At 43.0% G+C, this 25,328-nt stretch overlaps 1 protein-coding gene across 22 annotated transcripts in view; it reads right to left on the bottom strand.

Moving 5' to 3' along the window:
* MAGI1 (membrane associated guanylate kinase, WW and PDZ domain containing 1) overlaps nt 1–25,328 on the bottom strand; it is a 586,630-nt gene that overhangs the window by 89,692 nt on the left and 471,610 nt on the right. For 13 of the 22 annotated variants that reach the window (XM_080671483.1, XM_080671498.1, XM_080671499.1 and 10 more), the window contains 4 exons: nt 14,997–15,200; nt 8,643–8,844; nt 4,127–4,209; nt 824–862 (listed from right to left, as the gene is read on the bottom strand). In XM_080671483.1, the coding sequence (XP_080527609.1) occupies nt 824–862; nt 4,127–4,209; nt 8,643–8,844; nt 14,997–15,200 (528 nt within the window). The remainder of the gene's footprint in view (nt 1–823; nt 863–4,126; nt 4,210–8,642; nt 8,845–14,996; nt 15,201–25,328) is intronic. The other 9 variants (XM_080671494.1, XM_080671496.1, XM_080671500.1 and 6 more) reach the window with 1 other exon arrangement.

Here is a 25,328-nt window from a genome sequence, read left to right as displayed (position 1 = left end):
CCATTGATGTTAAACAATTTTCCATTTTAAAAATATACCATGGTCAATTCTCAATCAGCCAAGGCTTCTTGTGCAATTTAGCCAAACTGGAGCTTTGCTGTGGATCCTTCCGTGGAGGAGCAGATGGAATGCAAACTGATGTGAATAACATTGAACAGTAACTGGGCAGGGAGCAGTATGCATACAGTCCGACAGCAAAGGAGGATAACAGAGTTTGGCATTTTCTGCTAATGTGAATAATTTCTAAATTATCACTGCTAAGGTAGTCAAGACCTGATTTACAGATACATACACCCCAAGGAAAGGGTCCCCATTCACCACAGGCACAAACATGTGGCCAATGACTTAATAACAACACAATACTGACGACAGTAACTATTCAGCTAATACTCACTGTAATTATTGTATTAGTGTTGCTCTTATAATGATCCTTGACTCAGTCTGATAGGTTTTTATTTGTTTTGCTTTGCTTTTTTTGTATTATCCACACCAAACAATTAAAAAACCAGGCTGAGAAAGGTTACATGAGAGAGTTCAAGGGGCGTGGCAAGCCTCCATCCCTCTGTTTTTTCTTAATCCTCAGGGCACAAGCATACCCAGCACCCACTGCGAGCTCTCCCTGCAGGCTCCTTCACTCGGACTTCCTCTCTGCAGACGAAACTTATTACAGCGGGACATGTGGGCTGTAAGACTGACCCCTGGTGGGTAAACTGGAATGAAAATCCTAGTTGGATGATGCAGACTAAAGAACCCGGGCCTTAAGCAATTCACTGGCGACAAAACCATCGCGTGAGTCATGCAGCAGCGGCAGCTGCGTGTTTACCTAGTTCACTGTCCAGCTCCTCCGTGTGGACCCCTTCTTCTCCAAAGGAAGAGCAGGAATGAGACAGAAAAGAGAAAAAATTCAGACACCAGCACCAAGAAAGAAACTCCCCTCAGAAAAATAGCAGCTAACACATTATGTGATTTAGTCCTTACCTGCATTGTGGCTAAAAAACTGGAGACCTCAGTGTAAATCACTGAACAGCAAGAGCTGATATTGAACATAATTATATGGCTCATTTCCTTGCATTGCAAAGTGGAGCTTGATTGGTTGTAAAAGATGAAAATAGCTTTGTGGTTTCACTGCTCTTAAGCAAGTCACTTACTACTGACCAACTATGCTGTTAGACCTTTCCATAGGAGTCCTTCTAATCCTTCAGCAATCCTCCCATCAGCGAGGCAGCTACACTCACAGCTGCAGCATCACTTAACTTCCCAGCGACACTGCTGCCTGAGAGGTGGGGGACGCACACTGAGCATGCAGACGAACGAGGGGTTAGAAAGATGGATTACGTCGCGATGATGCACATTGGGAAGCAAAGCTTGAAGGCTGCCCTGAAGGAGGCCATTTACTTTACATGAGTCTTCGAAGTCAAAGAGCTCGGAAGTATTAGAATGAAAATGTTCCTGATAATTTCTGTGAGCAAAGCAAGTGAAGGTGCTTTCCATTCTTGGACCCCTCCCCCGCCCCCGCCTTGCTGTCAGCCAAACATTTTATTACCTGCGGTGAGAACACAGGACAGCACACACATTTCATACGTAAAGTCCCTCCACAGTGAGCCCCCAAACCAGGGATCATGCTGCTTACACTGGTGCAATCGGCTCAGTGCCCAGTGTGGTTTGGGTACATGACAGGGACTAAACATTTCTCAAATCGATTACTGACTTAGAACCAACATGGCCCTAAGTACCTTATACACTTTTTATTTAAAGACTATACAACTGCCAACAATACGTTTTGATGCTGGCATTGTTTCTCAAAGAGGGAATATTATTTAATAAACCTTTCATGAGAATGCCCATTTGGATATTATTTAATAATGTCTTTGGGGCATTCATTTATTGCTTCAATAATTATTTAATGCGACCGACTCTGTGCCAGCCACTATGCCAGGTGATGGAGGTGGCAAAGCAAGCACAATCACCTGCATCCTTCTGGAGGGGGAGACAAGCCCAAGCTCACCAAATAAAAGTTAAAGGGAAATTGGGTCAGTCCTCTAGGTAAGGCATATAATAAAGCGACCTAATCGCATCTTTGGGCAAGGTCGTGGGAACGGATTCTGAGCTATAATCTGGAGGATGCACAACGTTTAACAAAAAAGACTTAGAGTGAAAAATGACTAGAATTGAGGTTCTCCTACAGCAGGGCTTTTTGTTTATCACATTCATTGATCCATCTGAAGTTCCTAGAATGCACCTGACAGATAGAAGGCACTCAATGGATAGATGTGAAATGTCAGAGTATTCTATGAGGAAACTGCACATCTAATCAGCATGCAGCATGTCTACAAAGACTCGAAAAGAAATACAGAAACAATATTTGTGATCAACAATGTTATTCTGTTTTGTGTTAGGACATAGACGATACAAGGCAGCGTTGTGTTACCTGGCAGCAGACAATGCAAGTATAGGAACCTATATTAGTCACGGTGCTATAATCCGGTTATATATTTATACTGTTAGTGTATACAGGAACATAGGCATTAATACAATTTCTGCTAGAAAAAGAATATGTGAAGTGTTGAGGGATAATTACTAAACTAAGTGCTTTTGGTCTGAATACATACTTACTCAAAAGGAAGTAACATTAACAACAATGATAAGAAACCTGAGAATTAAAACTTACTAGAATTGGTAACAAAACCATTCAGTAATTCTAGTCAATACTTTTACTGCATTAACACTTTTTTTCTCAATAAAAACTATTGGAGTTCTCTACAACCTCTGAATTTATGTTCACAGGCATTTTCACATATTGCCGGTATAATTGTGATGGATACTGACATGAAAGACCCTATGGTAATACCAGCGCCTGAAGTGCCTTCAGAATCATCAGGCTTCAAATAAAGTTTAAACTTTGTTCCAGGACATTTTACGGTTGAATGTATATGTCCTGATCTTTGAAAATCTGTCACCTCTGTATTACATGTCACACTGAACGTGTGAATAGTCAGGATAGTCCATTAGCCCTTACACACGCAAAATATTGCAGCGACCACACCTGCTCCATTCCTTCTTCAGGAACGGACTAAGCATCAAATAAAATGGGCATCTCAGTCATGCCTTCTCAGCCAAAGGATCTGTATTTCTACTCGAAGCCAACCAGATAAATATGAACATGTAAGTCTACGTTCATGCCATATCACCTGCAGCCCGTGTGCAGTGGAAGTGTCCTGGAGTACAATGCTAGTCTGATAGGTTATACTTCACTGCTTACCTTTTCAAACGCACGTGTATGTAACAATTCTGCCTCGCAGCATACATTAATAAATTTTACAGCAAAATAATTATACTAATTCAATAATTACATGAATTCAAATGCCAGAAATGAATAATGAGTAGCAAAGCAAACCCTTTCCCTTTTAATTCGTCCATGCTAAGAAGTAATTTTGGTAGAGCTTGCAAAAGACTTTGGTGTATTGAAAAGAAACATGTTTGTTCTGTCTTAACTTTTTTCATTTTGGAAAAGTAGTTAGAAATCCCAAATAGACTTTTAAAAACAGTAACCTTTGAAGCCAGTTGATTCTTTGTTGAGATATCGAGGAGAGTGGGCTAGGGTAACACCTCAGCCTCTTTCTTGGAAAAATACACTTTTTAGGTACTTAGGATATATTCTAAGGTACACAGAGATTCTTAAACAAGTCCAGATCTGCTTTTCTGACACCAAAATCTGGGGAAATAATAGTCATAAAACACAGACAGTTTAAGAAAAGCTACTGATTCCCGCCCCCCTAAGAATTTCATAATATGGGATTAGGGTTCAATAGGCAATTCTCTATTCTTTCTAGAGTTTTCTCCAAGCTCCTGGAGGCAGAGGTTGTATCTTCATTTGAATGCTGCCTGACTGTGGAAAGTTCTGTTTCCACTGGGAGCATTGCTGTGCATCTGCCTTCATGTGTACACAAATCATTGTTTTGAACAAGTCTACTGACTTCCCTTCTGCTTTTGGAAACCTGAGTGCACTTACTAGAAACTGGATTCCCTTTTGAAAACTCACTGTGAAAACTGGTTGACTTTGCTACAACTCTCTAAAATTTGAACAAACAAGGAACTCATTTAAATGGAGAGCTGCCACGCCCCTTACCATCATCCTCACACTCTTCCAGAGGCTTCTGCTGCTTGTTCAGGCACCGAGGGTCTAACCAAGATGTTGTTTTTGTGTTATGGCTGAAATCCAGAAACAAAAACAAGAAATAGATTTAAAAAGAAAAAGCAAAGGGCTCAATGACAAAAAAATTTTACATTCTTGAACAGTTGCTCTTCAACTACAGGTTCTTTGCGACAGCAAACCCAGACCAGACAGCCCTGTCAGGAATTAGGAGGTGGCCGAGGGAAAGACTCTGGTGGGTTTTTTACTCAATGGAAGATATATGCATCCCAGTATTGAGAGCTGAAACAGTAATCTCAGTTTTATTTTTGAAAAATGAGTTCCAAATGACACCCCTCGTCTATACTGTCCGTGGCTGACTAGACTTATTTAGTCTTCACACTTGCTGAAGAGCAAACTCCAATGTATTTTAAATTTGCTATGACTTAAATCGTGAACGCTGGGATTCACACAGGAAGCTGCTATTTCATTCACACTATTACATAAGACTTCTCATGACTGTGGGAAACTACCTCAATTCATGCAAGTGGCTCAAGGGGGCTAATACATTTCACTAATGGCAGCGTCCCAAGTTGTGATTCAGACGTGGTGAACGCTACCCCAAATCACCTAACATAAATACACCGGGGCCACGAAAAACCTCAGAGAAGTCAACGCGCTGCCCAACTGCCCTCTGGAGGGTATAACTCTAGACGAAGTGTTTCAACAGACACCAACTGGGGCCCTGAAGGCCTGAAACTGCAGGAACATTTCCAAGGCCAGTGCCCTTCATCCTGTTAGAAACATCCCCAGAATGCCTGGCAGAACTGACCCGCACAGATCAATACTTGGGCAATGCGTGCAAGCTCAAGACGGGTACAGGGGCTGCAAGTCCATGAACTCATGCTGCAAACCAGAGGTGGAAATTAAAAAGTAAAAATAATTTTGGGGGGAAGTTTAGGCAGTTACCTAAATTTTTTTGAAATCTTAAGTGTAGTTTGTAAATATGTTTTTAAAAATTGACACCCGTCTTTATCTTAAATATTGGAAAATAAGTATGCCTTCAGTGAAGAACAGAATATGAAAATATATCTAACACATCACCTCAGCTGGGATAAAGGGAAAGAAAGGTATGATAGTAACACCTGTCGCCATCGATGCTACTGGTTTGTCTACTCACAACTACTGGATCTGTGCTTTTACTAGTACATGTTACCATTTCTTTCATTCTACAATAACCCTATGAGAGGAGCATTATTAGTATTAAAATGATCACTCCTCCTTTTACAGATAAGAAAACTGAAAACAGAGAGGTGAAGAAATTTGCCCCAGGACACTCTGCTGATACCTGGCAGAACTGGGAATCAAACCCAGGGATCTAAGTTAGAGATCATGGTCTACACCAGTGGTCGGCAAACTCATTAGTCAACAGAGTGGCAAACCGCGGCTTGCAAGCCGCAGTTCGCCGACCACTGGTATACACTATCCCTACACAGTAAGACAGTAAAAATGCTCAGTGCTGGCAAGGAAGACTATGCATGATGTTTAAAAAACCTTAAAAATTTTTGTGTGATAAAATTGCAGATTCACATGCAGTTAAAAAAAAAAGAAAAAGAAAAAAAGCACAGAGAGATCCCATACTGCCTTTACTCAAACACCACCATGGTAATGATACGTGGAGTTGGGGGTGTGGACTCTTCCTTGTGGGTTCTTGTCCTACAAAGTTCGAAGAAATAAATCCCAGACTTAAATATTGAATGGTGGAATTCACACAGGAGGCTGCTATTTCATTTCATTTAGCCTAAAAGATCTATAATAATGAAAGCGTAATATACAAATCAACCGAACAACTGAACAGCAGAACGACCATCTGGACAACCTTCCAGACGACCACACTATGACACACACTGGCACCAGACCAGCCAAGGTAGATGTGATGCGATTGGAGTGGGGGGTGCCCTGCTATTGCCCCACGATTGTTCTGCAGAGGGAGGCCCAGGCCACCCTCTGTGGGGTGATTGATTGGGGGGCTCTGCAGAACCGGGGAACCAGGGGTGTGTGGTAGCGGATGCGGGCAGTGCCAGGCCAAGGCGGGTGCGGGAAGGGGGCGGGGCCACAAGGCAAGCCAGGGCTGCAAAGGCCTATCCTTGCATGAATTTCGTGCATCAGGCCTCTAGTTTTAAATAAAAATGTGGAAATTTATTGGAAGCCTATACAAACTCCCCCTGGGGAGGGGTCCCCAAATGGGAAAAGCCTGTTTTATCTCTCTCTCTAAAATGGGAAAAAAACCTAAATCTTGTTCTGAGTCTGTCTCCAGTTTATATATGCTGTGCCTGTTTGTCTGCACATGACCCTTTCTAATTGGATTCTTCCTTAATTTATGTCCCCTGTGCTTTCCTAATTGGTCATTCTCCTGCATAGTATCAGTTTCAAAGGTCAAAGCCCACCTGGTGCCCCCCTCTCTATCTCCCCCTGATTTTGCAACATTCCTCTATCCTCTGTGAATGTATACCTTCCTCCCCCCTTATCTTTTAACATTTCTCCATTCTCTGTGAATGTATGCCTTCCCCTTCCCCTTCTCTTGTGACATTTTTCTAGCTTCTGTAAAAGCAAGATTAGCATTCTGGCAGCTCCAAGCCCTCACCTATGCATTCCTCTCCCAAGGACCCCCCTTATCTCTGACCGCCTGTCTTGTCTCTAAAATTCTATCAGTAACATCTTGCAAAACTGTAGTTCAATGTCACATCCAGGACCCTGAAAACATTTCCTCCAACACAAGATCCTCTTGCTGCCTATTATACCACACCTGGTTTCCTTTTCCTTCGAATTCCTCGACAAAAAGAGCCATTTTTAAACTGTGGAGACCAGTAATCTGCTCGTCATTCTATAGTTTTGTCATTAAAAAATGTTATATAATTGGGATCACACATTATGTAAGCTTTTGGCATTGGCATTTTTCATTCAGCATATTCCTCGTTGAGATCGTTGTACATATCAGTGATTCTCTTTATTGCTGAATAGTATTCCCTGGCATGAATGGACCACAATTTACCATTGAAGGACATGGATCACAATTTACCATTGAAGGACATCTGGGTTGTTTCCAGTTTTGGGCTATTTGGAATAAATCTACTTAAATATCCATGTACGGGTTTTCCTGTGATGTAGGTGTTCACTTCTCTGGGTGATGTTGTAGTCACAGATTTAGTTTTTTAGAAACTGCCAGACCATTTTCTAGAATGCCATACAATTTTACCTGCCACTGGCCATGTGTGCATGATCTAGTTTCTCTGCATCTTTGCCATCATGTAGTGTTGTTACTGTTTTTTATGTTAGCCATCCTGATAGGTGCGTGATGATACCTTCGTAGCTTTAATGTGCATTTCCCTAGCGGCTAACGGTGTTGAATGTTTCCTCAGGTGCTTACCTGCCACCTATACGCCTGCTTCGGTGAGATGTACGTCCGTGTATTTAACTCATTTTCTAATAGGGTTTTTATTTTTTATATTGCTGAGTTTTGAGGGTTCTTTATATATTCTAAATGCCTGTCAATTTCCCGATGCGGGGTTTACAAATATTTTTCCCAGTCTATTGTTTGTCTCTTTATCCTCTTCTCAGATAAACTTTCTTAAGCTAAAGTTTTTCATTTTGATGAAGCTGTATTTATCATTTGTTCCTTTTAGGGGGTCATGTGTATGATGTCAAATCTAAGAATTCTTTGCCTATTCCTAGATCCCAATCTAGGAAAAATCTGTACATTTTTTATAGTGTTTTCTTCCTAAGTTTATTGCTTTACATTTTACACTTAAGTCTACAGTGATCTATTTTGAGTTATTTTTTGTATGAGGTGTAAGGTGGAGGTTGAGGTTACTTTTATTTGCTATAAAACTTCTCAAAGAAATATAGCAGAAAGTGACTGCCTGATGACTTCGAGTTAAGCAAAGATTTCTTAACTAGTACACTAAAAGCACAAGCCACAGAAAAAAAATTCATAAATTAGAAATTGTAAGTTCTTAATTCATCAAAATCAAGAACTTCCTGCTCTTCACAAGACACAGTTAAGACAATAAAAAGAAAATCCTGACTTGGAGAAAACGTTTGAAATCACAAATATAATGAGGGCATTTATCCAGGATACATAAAGAACTCTTAAAACTCAACAAACGAAAAACTGCAACCCAACTAACAGAAAATAAGCAAATGAGTTACCTACTTTTAATGGCTAAATATATTCTTAGTATATTAAACCATAATTTAAATATACACTATAATTTAGTTGTCTAACTCTTTAAAGAAATTATTGACCGTATGTTCCCTCAAGCTATTCAGGCTCAATGACTAGGATGATACACTAATTACTTTTTTGTGCAAAGCTTATTAAAATGTATAAAGAATTCCTCCAGCCTGTGATCAGTCCTTTCAGATTTACTCTGCATCTGTAGCTGCTAGAGAGAGGGAGGAAAGGGAATGAAAGACAGGGACAGACCCAGAAAGAAATAACGGTATACTTTACTCTATAAAATAGACTTCTCCATTTTCGGTGTAGGCCATCTCCCAGTTCTCAGGTAGAGGACCTAGATTATCCTCTGCGGAAAGAGGTAGGTATTGAGGGAACTTCTGAGAAGGTTCCGTGATGGGAGCAGCGATGAGGCTACTATTCACAGGTGGGAGCGTTGCTTCTTGGAGGCTGTGCTCTTCTTGATCAGCAGAATCGGCTGTGCAATAGTGGGAGAGAGAGATAGAGGAAACAATCATCCATCAGACCCCAATCGGAGGCATGGCACCCAGTACTGTCTGCATCTCAAAGCCCTCATCCTCTCCTCCTTTCTGACCATTGACTATTCTGTTTTATTTAGATAAAGGTTTTTAAGCAGAAACATCAAAATGATAGACCACATTTATTTTACCTAAAAATAAAGAGAAAAACATGCTCAAATGATACATTGCTCACAATCGTGGACGTGTCAAAGAAGAAACAAATCATGACTCAAACTCTAAAGTTTCTTAAACTACAAAGGCCATAAAAAAAGAAAAGAGGAAGAGAAGGTCATCAAAACACAGATGAGCCGAACTGTCAGTCCGGGGGAATCATCTGGTTTCATGGCTCAGAAGGCTTTTGAAGGTGAGAAAGAAGTCCATGATGAAAAAGTTACAGTGGCGTTCTTGTTCATTTTGCATTAATTATTTAAAGCATTTTTTAGTAGACAGTGGCAAAGGTCAGAGATTCACCAATCAAGCTGGAAAGCATATAAAAGTTTACAATGCAGAGTTACACCAGTGAGTCAGATTTGAGTCTCTTTTGCAAAAGTGAGGAGAATGTTCCTGTGAAAACCAAGACAGTTCCCCCAGAACAGTATTATGTAGGTGGGTGGATTTGACTTGGGTCTTAAAAAGAAGCCTCTAAGTACTTGAGACTTATTAACTAGAAACATCAAGAGGTGATGTCATCAAAGTATCTACAAATGCAATGCTGACATTCTGGTTGAATTTTTATAGAGGCCAATGTCAATCTCTATGGGGTTGGAAAACATACAATCAGTGATGGAGTTACTTTCTCTCTCCCGTAGTGATTGTACTGTAGACATTTCTGACTTACTGAACGAAGACTGAGGAATAATAAAAGGCTGTAATTCGAATCTTTCTCTGATCAGCAGCTCCCAATGACACACGTGAGAACAAAGGTAATCCAAAAGCTGGATGGAGGATGAATCTATGACACCACCACCGCCACCAAAACCTCAGCACACTGAGAGGCTGTCTGTGGTCTTTCCTCCCTCTGCATCTCTTCCCTCTTGTGCTACCACCGCTTAGACCTCCCTTTAAAAACCATCTCCTTTATTCCAGGTCTTCGGGGACTGCCTTAAATTCACTGCTGCTCACACGTTGGGCCCAAGTCACACTCCTATCTCTCTTGTATTTGTGATTGGATCAGGCATATGATCCAAGGCAAACCAATGAAAATCAGGCATGAAAGTTTTGCTCTTATCAATCAAGAGGTGGGCCCCTGATGCTGAAGACATTAAGCTGGTGCAGGTATGAAGACATACCGCAGGTGCAGGTGACCCTCTTGACAGAGCTTGCCAATCCTGCCTTACACTTAGGCCTACACAGAGGAAAGCAGAGATGAAAGACACAGAAAGTCACCTAATACCCGTGACTGAGCCTCTGATTTTCATACCTGAAATCAAGTCTGCCCTCGGCCTCCTTAACAACTCAATCCCCTACATTCCCTTTAACAACTATACCTTTGAAGGAAGAAAGGAAATTAGGCGAAGAGAGAAGAAACATTTTGAAATTACTAACCAATAAAGAATAAATTCAAAACTTGGCAAGAATGGGGCATCCAAATTGGAAAAGAAGAAGTAAAGCTGTCCTTATTTGCAGATGACATGATATTGTACATAAAAAACCCGAAAGACTCCATCAAAAAACTAACAGACTTAATAAATGAATTTGGCAATGTAGCAGGATACAAAATTAACGCCAAGAAATCTATGGCATTTCTATACACCAATAGTGAACTTACAGAAAGAGAGACTATAAAAGCAATCCCATTTACCATCGCACCAAAAAAATTAAGATACCTAGGAATAAACTTAACCAAGGAGGTAAAAGACCTATATGCAGCAAACTACAGGACACTGAAAAAAGAGTTAGAGGAAGATGTAAACAGATGGAAGAACATACCATATTCATGGATTGGTAGAATCAACATCATCAAAATGTCCATACTACCCAAAGCAATCTATAGATTCAATGCACTCCCCATTAAAATACCAATGGCATATTTCACAGACCTAGAAAGAACTCTCCAAAAATTCATCTGGAATAAAAAAAGACACCGAATAGCCACAGCAATCCTGAGAAAGAAGAATAAAGTAGGAGGGATCTCAATACCAGATGTCAAGCTGTATTACAAAGCCACTGTCCTCAAAACAGCCTGGTACTGGCACAAGAACAGACATATAGATTAATGGAATAAAATAGAGAATCCAGATATCGACCCAAACCACTATGCCCAATTAATATTTGACAAAGGAAGCATGAACATACAATGGAGTCAAGACAGTCTCTTCAATAAATGGTGTTGGGAAAATTGGACAGATACATGCAAAAAAATGAAACTAGATCACCAACTTACTTACACCATACACAAAAATAAACTCAAAATGGATACAGGACTTAAACATAAGACGGGAAACCATAAAAATACTAGAGGAATCCACAGGCAGCAAAATCTCAGACATATGCCGAAAGAACTTCACTGATACTGCCCCTAGGGCAATGGAAGCCAAAGAGAAAATAAACAAATGGGACTACATCAAAATAAAAAGCTTTTTCATAGCAAAAGAAACCATCAACAAAACAACAAGAAACCCCACTGTATGGGAGAACATATTTGCAAATGTTATCACTGATAAAGGTTTAATCTCCAACATCTACAGGCAGCTTATACAACTTAATGAAAGGAAGATAAATGATCCAATAAAAAAATGGGCAACGGACCTAAATAGAATCTTTTCGAAAGAAGACAGAAGGAAGGCCAAGAGACACATGAAAACATGCTCAAAGTCACTAATTATCTGAGAGATGCAAATCAAAACAACAATGCGGTACCATCTCACACCTGTCAGAATGGCAATCATCAACAAATCAACAAACGACAAGTGTTGGCGAGGATGTGGAGAAAAAGGAACCCTTGTGCACTGCTGGTGGGAATGCAGACTGGTGCAGCCACTGTGGAGAACAGTATGGAGTTTCCTAAAAAAACTAAAAATGGAACTCCCATTTGACCCAGTAATCCCACTCCTAGGAATATATCCTAAGAAACTAGAAACACCAATCAGAAAGGATATATGCACCCCTATGTTCATAGCAGCACAATTTACAATAGCTAGAATTTGGATATAGCCTAGGTGCCCATCAGCAGATGACTGGATCAGAAAACTATGGTACATCTACACAACGGAATACTATGCTGCCATAAAAAAGAAGGAATTCTTACCATTTGTAGGCACCTGGATGGAATTAGAGAACATTATGCTAAGTGAAATAAGCCAGTAAATGAAAGAAAAATACCACATGATCTCACTCATTTGTGGATAATAAAAAACATTATAAACTGATGAACAAAAAGATAGATACAGAGGCAGTAAAGCATCAAACAGACTGTCAAATTACAGCGGGAAGGTTAGGGAGAGGTGGGGGAAATAAGAGATCAACCGAAGGACTTATATGCATGCATATAAGAGTAACCAATGGATGCAAAACATTGGGGGGTGAGGGCATGTATGGCAGTGGGGGGCAATGGTAAGATATGTACACATATAATACCTTAATAAAAAAAATCTTAAAAAAATAAATTTTTCACACTTTTGCTTGGAAAAAAAAAAAAACTTGGCAAGAATGGAAAGATTCACCTTTACTTTGCTAGGAGCCAACATGTATTCATTTCTGGTATGTCTTTGGAAGACCCACTTTCCCCACTTACACGTACATAAGAATCACCAGGAGAAACTGTTAACATGCAATCATTATGCTATTGCCACTCTAAAAGTGGCTGGTGGGTTGCTACTTAAAGGGGTTCAGAGTGCAAGATGCTTTGACACAGCTGGTTTGCTACACATATCATAGACGGGGTAGTGTCAATTATTTGAAAGAATTTACATGAGTTAGTCTATAACGGGTTACCAGCCATCACAGTTGTAGTTTGGTAAGTGAGGGGGCATTCATTCAACATATTCCTTACATACTGAGGATGTCCCATCAATGTACATATCTGTGCATCCTATCGGCTTTCTTGGCATTAAGACAGGCATCTGAATAAGACAATCAGGTGCCACTGTTTTGTGCAGAAACTCATGATCAGACTGACTTTAGCAAAGATGATCTGGGCCCAGAAGTTTTCCTTTGATGCCAGGATTTCAAGTGGAGATTTTTTGGGGACAGATTTTCTGAGGCATGGCTTCTAGAGACCAATATTTTAGTATTAGAAAGAGGAAGAGCATCAAGACCTAGAGTCAACTACCCCTATGCACTTTCTACCAAGAAATCTACTTAATAAATGAAGGACAAATAAAGGCGCATGCTTCCTGGGGCCCACCCAGAGGCTTGGCAGGACTGCTTCATGGCACGTGACGCTGTAGGGCTTCTGTTTCTGTGTCCACATCTGTGTTTTGGGTTATATCATGATTTGCTCTTCTTATTTGTTGAAAGATTACGACATTAAAATATTAGCTATTTTCAAAAGAAATATTGACTTTTTAAATCTGCTTTCATTTCAATGAGAGCTAACTATAAATCCCATAAAATATTTATTTCTAACTGGTTGAAATCACCTAATTTCAATATGTAAAGGATGGCAAATTTCTCCTAGCTATTGCAGCTGTAAGTTAGCCACTGGCCTAGCCCATTCTAATAGAGAAAATGGCAATTTTCATGGAATCAAACTCTTAGAGCTAGAAGGGGGAACACAGACATGATTTAATCCTAGCTGGTTATTTTGCAAACGTGAGAAGTAGATACTATGTTCATGGTGAGAAACTACTAAGAACCAAGCTAGGATAGCAAATCAGGTCCCCTCCTGCTTTTTCCAATGATTTTTGCAGAGGGATCAGGCTATTGTTAGACAAGAAAGTCATCAAAAATGTTTTTAATTGCCATGTTGAGGAATTTTAGGTTTTTCAGCTTTAAAAAAATGAGAAAACCTCAGAGAGGCCCATATAGGCTGTAGAAAGCATTCACATAATACAAACTTTCCCCTAAATATTCCATTACACTTGGTAGCACAAGGAAGGAAATACAGTTTAAGTAATCTCCCCTTTCCTGGAATTAAGTCTAACCAAGTAATGGCTGAATGTGGTGAAGTCAGAAGAGGTCATTACGAGAGAGGAAGATTCATGTGCTGCAAATGGGTAACTCCTTAAGAACTGCAACCCTAAAATATTAAAGGAAAATATTCAAGTAGAGGAAAAATAGAAGAAACAAGGTATTCTTCCAAGTCGCAGCATCATAGACGGCAGTAACTCACCTAGCATGCAGTTGTTATGTTCTGAGTTACTATATAAGGTTAAACCCCCATAGAGTAAGAAATATTTTTGGATAACTCTAGGTCACTGCACCAACCCAGGGAACATCCATCATAGCTTCTGTGAATGGTGCTTCCTGGAAATGTACAAGACCAACAGTATAGCCATATCCAGAGGCCTGCCCTTGAAGATCCCTTCCTAAGTGTAGGGGCTGGCAGCCTGAATTTATACAAATAGGTAATGCAATGAGTAATTTGTGCCAGCTGATACAGAACGCATATGCAACAGGTAAGCAGGGCATTTATTATTTCCCATCGTATAGGGCATATGGTAAAATCTCCCCATGTTAATAGACATGTGATATAGTTCCAACTCTAGCTCTACTCTCCAAGGTATGATGCAAATGATGCGAGCCTTCCAAAGGGCATCACTTGTTACTAAATGGTTAAACAACAAATTCTCATATTTCCCTTTGTTAGCCATCAGCCATAATAATGGAGCAGTGTCACGTCAAAAAATTAATAGACAATATGCAGATAGCCTTCTACACATAGTTTTGAAGAGGCAGAAACAACGCTGGTTTTTCTCGACTCCCTGTCCCTTATACAAACCTGTCCCTCCAGCCCCTTTCAGATATTTGGGTGACGTCAGAATAGTCTTGCGAAGCAACATGGTAACTAGATGGGAAAAGACACCTCTCCCAAGCATTGTGGGGTCAGTGTGAATCCTGGTGACCCTTCCTAATTCCTCTTGAGAACAGACCTTACAATTCTTCGCAAAAAGCCTCCCACCACCCTCTTCCCCCAAGTCCGGGGACAGGGCCCACCATCTGGCTTTACCTGTGAAGCTGCTGTTCATTTCAGGACCGTCATCTTCCTCCAGCTCAGCATGCACTAGGCCAGCATTTTGCATATCATTGTAGGACTTGGTTCGCTTGGGGGTCGCCTGCTTGGAGCCGGAGTGAAGGCTTTGCAAGGCATCCGTTGTGATCACTTTCCCACTGACCGGCTGGCTAGGAGGTTTGGGTGTCCCATAATAGTTTCCTAGGTGATGGAGAGACACATTGGCATGTTTCAGAAAGAATACTTTGTTGTTGTTCTTTTCAAGACTTCACATCCAACTGTCTTAGCACATTTTAAAAAAATGTATTTAAGCTGGAAAAACAACAACACAACAAAACCCAGAACAGACTGTATTTGGCTTCTGAAATGGGTTGGAAAAGATGTCGTTGGTACCCAGCTAGGCATTTTAGAAGCTGGAAGGAAAGCTGCATTGTTTTGGTGCAAAGAACTTACTAGACTCAAAACAAAGGCGGCTGTGCTGAATAGCAACACTTCACCCTCATTACATCAGAATTTCAATTGGTCACCCGTTTACATATATGCAGTAGCAGAATGCTGAATCCAATTGAGAGTGAGCCTCACAGAGCATAAAACATTCATTACTGGCTGCACCCTCACGGCCGGCCAAGTGGAGGTCACCTTCCCTTCAGAAGGGCTCTCACGAGGTTTTAAAAGGAAGGGCAGTGACCACCACGTGGCACCTCTTTAACTGAATGGCAGCTTAGCTCTCAGGGTCATCCTGGGTGGAACAACCTTGCCAAGTTTTAACAGAAACTGTGTCAATGGTGGAAACCCGTACGAGTCATTCTTTTAGTAATTACCCATCTTTTCTCAGCCACTTTTCCCCAAAGTCTGGTTAAGATTCAACCAGAATGTGCTCCTGGGTGGTACATGGATGGACTTTTTAATTTGAATAAGTGTGTACATTTTTAATGTGCACTAGAAAAAATCAAATTAGTAAATTATGGTAGTAATACAAAGCTTACTTTTTTTTGTTATTGTTGTTAATCCTCACTTGACATTTTTTCCACTGATTTTTAGAGAGAGTGGAAGGGAGGGGGAGAGACACAGAGAGGGAAACAATGATTGGTTGCCTCCCACACGCACCGTGACCAGGGCTGGGTATTGACCCTGCAACCGAGAAACCTGGCCTTGACCAGAATCAAACCCGGGAACCTTCAGTCCTTGGGCCGATGCTCTATCTACTGAGCCAAACCAGCTAAGGCCTAAAGGTTACTTTTAAAATTATGGACAGGGAAAACAGTGTGGTGATTGTGGGGGGTGTGGGGTGGAGGAGGAAGAGGGCTTAGAGGGAATAAATGGTGATAAAAAAATAACAAATAAAAAATTAATAAAAAATATTTTTAAAATTGACTTTTTTTAGCTTACAGTTTAAAAAGGCAACTATCCTATATAATAAAAGGCTAATATGCAAATTGACTGAACAGCAGAATGACCAGTTGCTATAATGTGCATTGACCACCAGGAGGCAGACGCTCAACACAGGAGCTGGCCCCTGGAGGTCAGTATGCTCCCACAGGGGGAGTGCCGCTCAGCCAGAAGCCAGGCTCACAGCTGGCGAGTGCAACAGCGGTGGTGGGAGCCTCTCTTAGGCCTGGGGGGAGCAGGCCTAGGCTGTCAGTCGGACATCCCCTGAGGACTCATGGACTGAGGGATCCCCTCTACCTACCAGTGCATGAATTTTGTGCACCAGGCCTCTAGTATAGAATAAGAAATTAATCAACTAAATAAAGCACAGCAATAGTAGTGAGGAGTTTCCTTTTGAAAATTTAAGTTAAAAAGTATGCTTAAAAAAAACACCTGTAAATAGACATTATGTTCAGACATGGACAAAATCATGAAGGTGATTCATAAATGGTCAAAATTGGAAAAATACAGCTTATAACCAATACTATTCCATGAGTGGATGATAAAAAACATCAACATTAAGAAGCCCCTGGTCCAGTCCCCATCTCTGGGCTTCAGCGGAAGCCGGGAGGGCCAGGTGTACTGAGCCCTTTAAGACTCGTCCTAAGCCAGGCTTGCTGTTCTGGCTTAGCAAAGAACCTGTAAATCACAAGAAACCCCGTTTCTTTCCAAGGGTCTCATCCCACTGTCTAACCTCAGTTCACAATTACATAAAAAAAATTTTAAACATACATTTTATTATATAAGCACAAAGGATAAGGAGGCAGTAACTTGTGCATGAGACACAAGTGATGAGGAATTTGCTTCCTTTAAGCTTGATCTTTATAATTAAAACTTAATCAACGAGTATTATCTATTTAAAATAGTTTCTGAATCACCAAATTTATGCATATACACACCCACTTTCTTTGAGAGGGTGCAAGCCGGTCATAGGGGGAAGTCTGAACCCTCCAACTGAAAAGAGCTGCGGCCGATGGCACCAGGCTTGAACCTGAGGCCACAGGCGGAGCCACAGACGCACATTCTGTGGCCTTTCACGGAAGGTGACAGACGTTTCCGTCTCTTCCCAAAGTCCTTCCAGGTTCCAACTTAAAGGCACAGGGACCAGCAGAACCAGCCGGAGGGAAGGCCCCATGTGTGTTTCAGGGGCTGCCAGGTATGTGAGGAAGGAGCACACACGAGGGCCCCGACGTGGCTTGCACTGTCTCACAGCTACGGGCTAACTTTCCCACTAACGGAAGACTATCTATCAGAAAGGTTCAGGGAAGAAAGCTAACTTTAATTTTTTTTTTTTTTTACAGTGAACAAAAAGTAGAGCTTTTATTGAATTTAATTCCAATTCCTTCCAATCACATCAAAACATCATCATGTGTATTTCCGACTTACAGGTTAAACTCAGGCAATGTGTATATGTAATTCTTCCACTGAAAGGCGTGGGATATATTTTTACAATCATATCACTTTTTCAGGGCCATTAAACCAAAGTAATATTCGTAAAACCATTGTCATTTAAGAATCAGTTAAAACTTAGAAATCTTGTTCATGACAGAAATAAATGTTTAGAAAGTAAAAGTTGTACCTAAATTTGATAAATGTATGTGGATTTTCCTCAGTTTTCAAGTCTAGGATCTTTCTTAAGTTAATAAATGGTTAGCAGATTTCTAAAACACAAGAAAAAGCCCCCCCCCCCCCCAACCCCGCTGACCAGAATCCACTCATCCACAGTTGTTTCCTGTTTCTGGAAACTAGTTTACGATGATTGGAGACAGGGAAGGTGCATCTCATTAGGTGGAACCACATGCAAGTGCTGTTGTAGAAGACTGTCAATTACCAGCAATGCCATTTGGGTGGATCTAATGGATGGGCATTCGCGCTGCTCAGCACACGACGGTGGTAAAGAATTAGAAGAGGCAGCCCCTGTTCAAGTCCCAGCTTCTCTACTGGCTTGCGACCCTGGGCAAGTTATTTCACCATCCTGTAAAAAGTCTTGTTCTCTTTTGTAAAACCGGATCCTCAGAATATCTAGTTTCCACCCAGAAAACCTAAGATGAGGTGGTCCATTGGATGCCTTTGCCCATGCCAAACCGATAGAGTGAGGCCTGATACATGCTTATTAATGTCCATAGTGCACGTTTCTAATCTTTAAACTGAGGCTGGTCACACCTTGTTGGGAGGATTAATGACACAGTGTGTCTCAAGTGCTTGTCACTGGCAACCGGGTGCTATTCCTTGATACAAAGGAATAAGCAAGGGAGCCTGCCAAGGACCAGATAACCGCGGGCAAGTTTTGATACTCAATCTAATACATTCTCTGTGAATTGGGACGCTTCTCTCTGACACAGCACCGGCCCTAGCGGCCTCCCAGGACTCTCAGGAAGCTCAAATGACTTTCCCGAAGGTGAGGTAGAAGGTGTGGTAAGCAGAGGTGTGTTATTCCTCCGATCGCTCAGCAGTCCTTACTGTCCACAGGGCTACGACCTCTACAGAAAAGCTCTACCTAGTGGTTTTCTCATTGCAGAGGTCCAACTTTCCTTTCCAGATATTTTTTTCACATATTTAAAAAAACTATTTAAGTTGGTGACCAACATTTAAAAACGAAATGTTTCATATCATGATCTCCCCCATTTGCCAGTTACCAGCCGCTCCAGGGCCTCAGCCACCCACTTCACTCTCTCCCTCCCCTGCCTAACCCCTCCCTCCCATGTGAGTGCACATCCCTTCCCTTCCAGCCAACTCTCCCCCTTGTCAGTAGTTCACACTCTTGTCATAAATAACCAGCCCGGCCGAGCCGTGGCACAGAGACAAACCCCACAGCACGCACCAGGGACTCCCTGGGAAGAATATATGGATCACTTAATGGTATTAAATGAAAATCATGGGAAGAATTATAAGTGATTAAAAAATTAATTTGGGTCATCACTTGGCAGGCTGCACAGTGTCTAGGAGACGGGAGATGGCTCCCCCCAGCCTCCACCTTAGCCAACACACACTTCCTGAGGTGGCCGGGCACGCTCCCAAGCGGGAATGTGTGCATCTCTGTAGCTATTTTCAGAACTGGCTCTACAATAAAACTCAACAGGGATGGCGGCTGGAGGAGGGCAGGCCCTTTGCAGCGGGGAGCCTCTACCGCCTTAATTAACAGGCAGTCTCTGGCCACCACCAAGCCAAAGAAAACATTTTCTTCTGACATGCATTTAAAAATTAATGGGGGCTGCAAATAATTTTTAGAGCTTGATAAAATATTTAAGGAGAACCGTTCCCTGAGTTTTAAGTGAGGATGAATCAAATCTATACTGCCTCTCACTTTGCACAAATTTAGTATTCACTCATGAATTTCTTTACAGAGAAGCATTTAATGCCAGGCACTATGCTTGGCACTGGGGATTTATTCTTTCGTAGATGAAGACCAGCCAGACCCAAAGCAGTAGAAATGCCTTTCTTGGCATCAGCCTGGCTGGTTGGTCCAGGGTCCACAACTCTAGGGCCCTTCATCCCCTGGTCCCAAGTTCCTTTTATAATTTTGTATGGGGTGGGGGAGGGAGAGACTTGTCTCCCTTCTTCCCACAGGACGAAGTAGAACAGCATGGTAGTGACTGCCTGCAGCTGGGAATCTGGAGCAGACATTTTCCATGGGGCAGTGTCAGCCCCAAGGGGACAAAACACTGTTTTGGGGGAGGGGGAGGCAAAAACTATGCTTTTGATGTGTAAAGCATGGCTCCACATAGCCTATCTAATAAAGAGGGAATATGCTAATTGACCATCACTCCATCACAAAGATGGCTGCACCCACAGCTGCAGCCAAGTTCCCATAAGGAGCCTTAACGAGCAATCAGCAGGGACCTGAAGCTAAGCCCTCCCCTGCCCCCATAGGGCTTGACAGGGGACCTCAGGCTGCATCCCCCACCTGGCAGGGCTTGACAGGGGACCTCAGGCTGTGTCCCCCACCCGGCTGGGCTTGACAGGGGACCTCAGACCACACCCTCCACCCAGCGGGGCTTGACAGGGGACCTCAGGCCGTGCCTCCCTCCTTGGCACCAGGCCAGGGGAGCTGAGGTCACGCCTCCCGCCTGGCGGGGCTTGATGGGGGACCTCAAGGTGCACTTCCTGTCCTGGTACTGGGCTAGGGGACCTCCGGCTGTTCCTCCCCCCCCACCCCCCCCCCCCGCGCCAGCGCCAGGCTGGGGGACCTTAGGCCGCGCTCCCCACCAAGTGGGGCTTGACAGGGGACTTCAGGCCATGCCCCCCACCTCGGCACCAGGCTGGGGGACCTCAGGCCACACCCCCACCCCAGCACCGGGCCAGGGGACCTGAGGCTGCACCCCCCTGCCTGGCAGGGCTTAACAGGGGACCTCAGGCCATGCTCCCCACCCAGCAGGGCTTGACAGGGGACCTCAAGGTGCACCCCCAGTGCTGGGTCGGGGGAACTCAGGCTGCGCGCCCCCTGCCTGGCGGGGCTTGACGGGGGACCTCAGGCCATGCCCCCAACCCAGCAGGGCTTGATGGGGGACCTCAAGGCACGCCCCCCACCCTGGTCTGGGCTGGGGGACCTCAGGCCATGCCCCCCATCCTGGTGCCGAGCCAGGGGACCTGAGGCTATGTCCCCTGTCTGGCAGGGCTTGACAAGGGTGGGACTGGCCAGGTCTGGATCTAGCCCAATGGGGGCGGGGGCCGGCTGGGTCTGGGTCTCATGCGATTTTGAGACGCATGTGGGTGGGCTGGGACTTGACTCTGGGTCCCGTGGTTCGCCCCAGACTCTGACAGGAGGAAGGTTTTCATATACATTTTACTAATTTTCTTTCATCTCTGAAACTTCTATTATAGAAAAAGGGCAAATACTAATATTAAATTATTTCCTCGAATTAATCCCCTTTTAATGTGCATGAATTTCGTACACCAGGCCACTAGTAGAACATAAAGACACAGACATTGATGTAACTCCTTTTTGGCCCTGGCCCCAGGCCACGCACACCTGGCCTTGCTGGCTCCGCAGGTGCGTTCGAGGTTGCTCTTTGCTGCTCTTTCGGCTCTAATCCCACTAGTTTCCTTCAGCCCCACGTGCAAGCTGTGCCCACCTCTTCTCCAGGCTGTGCACCTGCTCCTCTCTGGTTATCACCCTTCCCTCTGCTTCCTGTGCCGCCATCACCCACTCATCCTCAGGGACAGTATCTGACCCCACACACTGGACCAAAGCCGCCCGTCCAGGTTCTTATATGTTCTCGGGGAACCCTGTATCTGTCCTTCCCAACGCCCTTTGCTGTATTTATCCAACTGCTTGATTAATCAATGCCTGTCCTCACCTCTAGACTTGAAGTCCTTGAAGGCAGGGATCACATCTGTTCTTAGGCGCCACCGCATCCCCACACCCACCCTGGTGCCAGGCATAGCCTGTCACTTGGGAGTTCCTTGCAGCTGAGTTACTGACTGTGGGGACATGGGTTGCAGCATGCATCACTATGCTGTGGATCTGGTTTTTAATAGCATGACTCAGGGCAGCTTCTTTCCAGTCCAATTACAGGTGCATCACCTCAGAGCCGCTTCACTTCACTTCGCCACTCGCTCGCTCAGCACTTACTGGCATCATTCACAAAATCCGCATCACTTTCTTTTCACTCTTCCTTGTCCTTCCTGCTCCGCCCTACAGGACTATGACCTATGTGCATGGGACAATAACCAACATCCTATAATTAGTGTTTGCTCTTGCCAGAGTCCTTTGGCTTTAAATAAAAGACAAAAGAGGGCACCAAAACTACTAGTTTTATGACCCTGGGCAGGTAAGGCCTCCCTCTTTCCAGCCTCAGTTCCCATGGTATAAACTAAAGATAGGAATAGTACCCATCTAATATGTTTTTTGTGAAGATTAAATTAGATACCGTAATAGAGTACTCAGCGATGTGCTTAGCTCAGGGTTAGCATGTGATAAACTCTGTATTCTTAAATGTGCCAGATGTTGTAGGCAGATAAAAGCTTTACACAGTAGAAGAGGGTATTGTGGTCCAAACACATATTCAAAGGACATTAACCAAAGCTGCATTTGCTGTGCACCTACCACATGTCACTAACCATATAGTCACTTACTGCAATCTTTATTAGCAATCCTATAGGAAAAGGTGTTAATATGCCCATTTCCCTAAAAAGAAGCTGAAAGTAACACAATGCATGAGTGATGACTGGTAGTTACACATAGATCTGTGCTTCTCCAACATCTTTGCTCTCAACTCCAGAAGTCCTGGGGGCTCTCTGAGCAGGAAGCAAGCAAACTTCCCTGGCTCCAGGCCTCCCATCCTCCTATGCAGAGGAGCAGCCAATAGCAACACAGATACCCTTCGGTTCCTTTCATTATCAACAGAGAACATTCATGGCAGAGTTTGCCAACAGAGCTGTCGAGGCAGAAGGCTGCAATGCCTGCCAAGAGCAGGGCTCCAGCCGCCTCATTTCCTCAATGGCAAACAAGAACTCTCTTTGCCCCTGCTTTTATCTCTGTGTCCCCCCAAAGTATGCCCATGGCAGCTGCTTTTTTGCTGACCTTCTAGGAAGCAAAACAATAACATTATTGAATGCTGACACCCCCCCTTCCTAATTAACATGCAGAAATATGCACCCCTTAACGCCAGTTTGAAATGTCGCCCTGGCACCGCACTTCACGCTGAGGGAAGCCCTCTGCGCTGCTCACACTGTATACCAGCCTCCGCTGCCCAGAGGCATTTGTACAACAGGCGTGTTTGGAACCTCCCCAATGGAACAGTTCACCCCTTGTAAACTTTCTCCCAGAGAAGTCCACGGGCGGGCTGAGCAGCAACCTGTCTTACTGAGCAAAAATGGCAACAGGAAAACAAACACAGGAAAGTAAGACAAAAGGGAGATGGTGTAACTGATTTATTCCAACCACCATATCTAATAAATGAGCTCAGTGCATAACAAGGAAGTCGGACCAAAGGAAAAGACACATTTACCCTCGTCCCCTTTGCCTTGACTTGCTTGATGTTGATTCTGTCTAGTGACAGAAAGAGAAGTTGGTTCCAACTGCAAAGCGGAGATCAATTTTGAGCTCTATGCCTTGTGAGGGGTGATAGTTGGGAAGGGCATCGACTCTTTTGGGGTCTATGTAAGTGTTGGCACTATAGCTGGGGGGGCTGGACAGTTTCATCCAGGAGGCCCCCGGCCTCACCACACCTGGCCTTCTTCAGTGTTTCTGATTTCAGCAAATGGTAGCAGCATATCCAGGTATGTAAGAAAGAAACGAGAAGTCATGCTAGGAGGGTTATCATCACCTGCTTTTCCCCTCCTTATTATGATAACCAGCATTTCACCAAGTCCAGCTTTTCAATCACATAAGTACCTCTGTATTTAAGGACTCATTACCATCACCAATGTAGTCCAATACTAACAACTAGGGTTTCCAGATAAAATGCAAGATAAAGTGCCAGGAAGGGAATTCGCCATAACTCCTTGCTGTGAAATCCAGGGGAAACTGTGGCTGAGACAGAAGGCTGCGGGACTCCCAGGCATTCCTCTTAATGGGCCTGCACACAGACTTACTAGTTGGTGGACTTACTAGCTCTGAGCTCCAGCACTGGGGCAGCAGCTAGAAAGGTGCCTGAAATATATGGGGAGCCCTAGCCAGTTTGGATCAGTGGGTAGAGCAACAGGAGGGCAAATGCAACCTACACAAGGGACACTCCTGGAGCACCAGGCCCAGGTGACCAGGGAGACTGCCCTACTGGACCCCACAGGACACCAACTACATAAGGCCACTCTACCAAGACTGGGAGACACAGCAGCTCTACCTAATACATAGAAACAAACACACAGAGGCAGGAGGCAGCCAAAATGAAGAGACAAAGAAACATGTTCCAAATGAAAGAAGAGAACTAAAAACAAAACAAAACAAAACAAAACAAAACAAAACAAAATGGAGACAAGCAGTCTACCAGATGCAGAGTTTATAACACTGCTTATAAGGATGCTCAACGCTCTTAGGGGAAAAGTAGAACTTAGAGAGTGAGAACTTCAATAAAGAGATATGCAGCATAAATATGAAGATAGAAAACATAAAAATAACTAGTCAGAAATGAAGAGCACAATAACTGAAATGAAGAATACATTATAGGAAATCAACACCAGAGCAGATATAGCAGAGGATTAGAATCAGCAATTTGGAAGATAAAGAAGCAGAAAACACCCAATCAGAACAGAAAAAAACAACAACAACAAAATAAAAAAGCACCCCCCCTCCCCCCCCGCTGCTGCCAAGGAGAACAGTGTAAGGGGCCTCTGGGACAACATCAAGCATATCAACATTCTCAACCTTGGGTACCAGAAGAAGAAAGAGTAGGGAATTGAACACCCATCTGAAGAAATAATGATGGAAAACTTCCTTAACCTGCCACATGAAATAGACATATAAGCCCAAGAAGTGCAGAGAGTCCCAAACAAGATGAATCCAAAGAGGCCCATACCAAGGCACATCATAATTAAAATGCCAAAGGTTAAAGACAGAGAAAAACTTAAAAAGCAGTTATTTACCTAAAAAGGAACTATCATAAAACTGTCAGCTAATTTCTCAACAGAAACTTAGCATGACAGAAGAATGGCATGAAATACATTACTCCACCCAGCAAAGCTCTCATTTAGAATTGAGGGAGAGATAAGGAGCTTTCCAACAAGAAAAGGCTAAAGGAACTTGTCACCACCAACCAGTATTATATGAAATGTTAAAGGGTCTTCTTTAAGAAGAAAGAAAAAAGATACAAAAAACATAATAAAATGTCAAAAACGACATAGCTATCAACAATGCCTTTAAATGTAAATTGATTAAATGCTCCAATCTGAAGACAGGTGGCTGAATGGATAAGAAAACAAGATCTTTACATATGCTGCCTATAAGAGACTCACTTCAGATTC

Source organism: Plecotus auritus (genome assembly GCF_963455305.1).
Source record: "Plecotus auritus genome assembly, chromosome: 6".
Classification (NCBI taxonomy): Eukaryota; Metazoa; Chordata; class Mammalia; order Chiroptera; family Vespertilionidae; genus Plecotus; species Plecotus auritus.
Note: the sequence above shows the minus strand (reverse complement) of the source record. Positions and strands in the feature narration are given on the sequence as shown.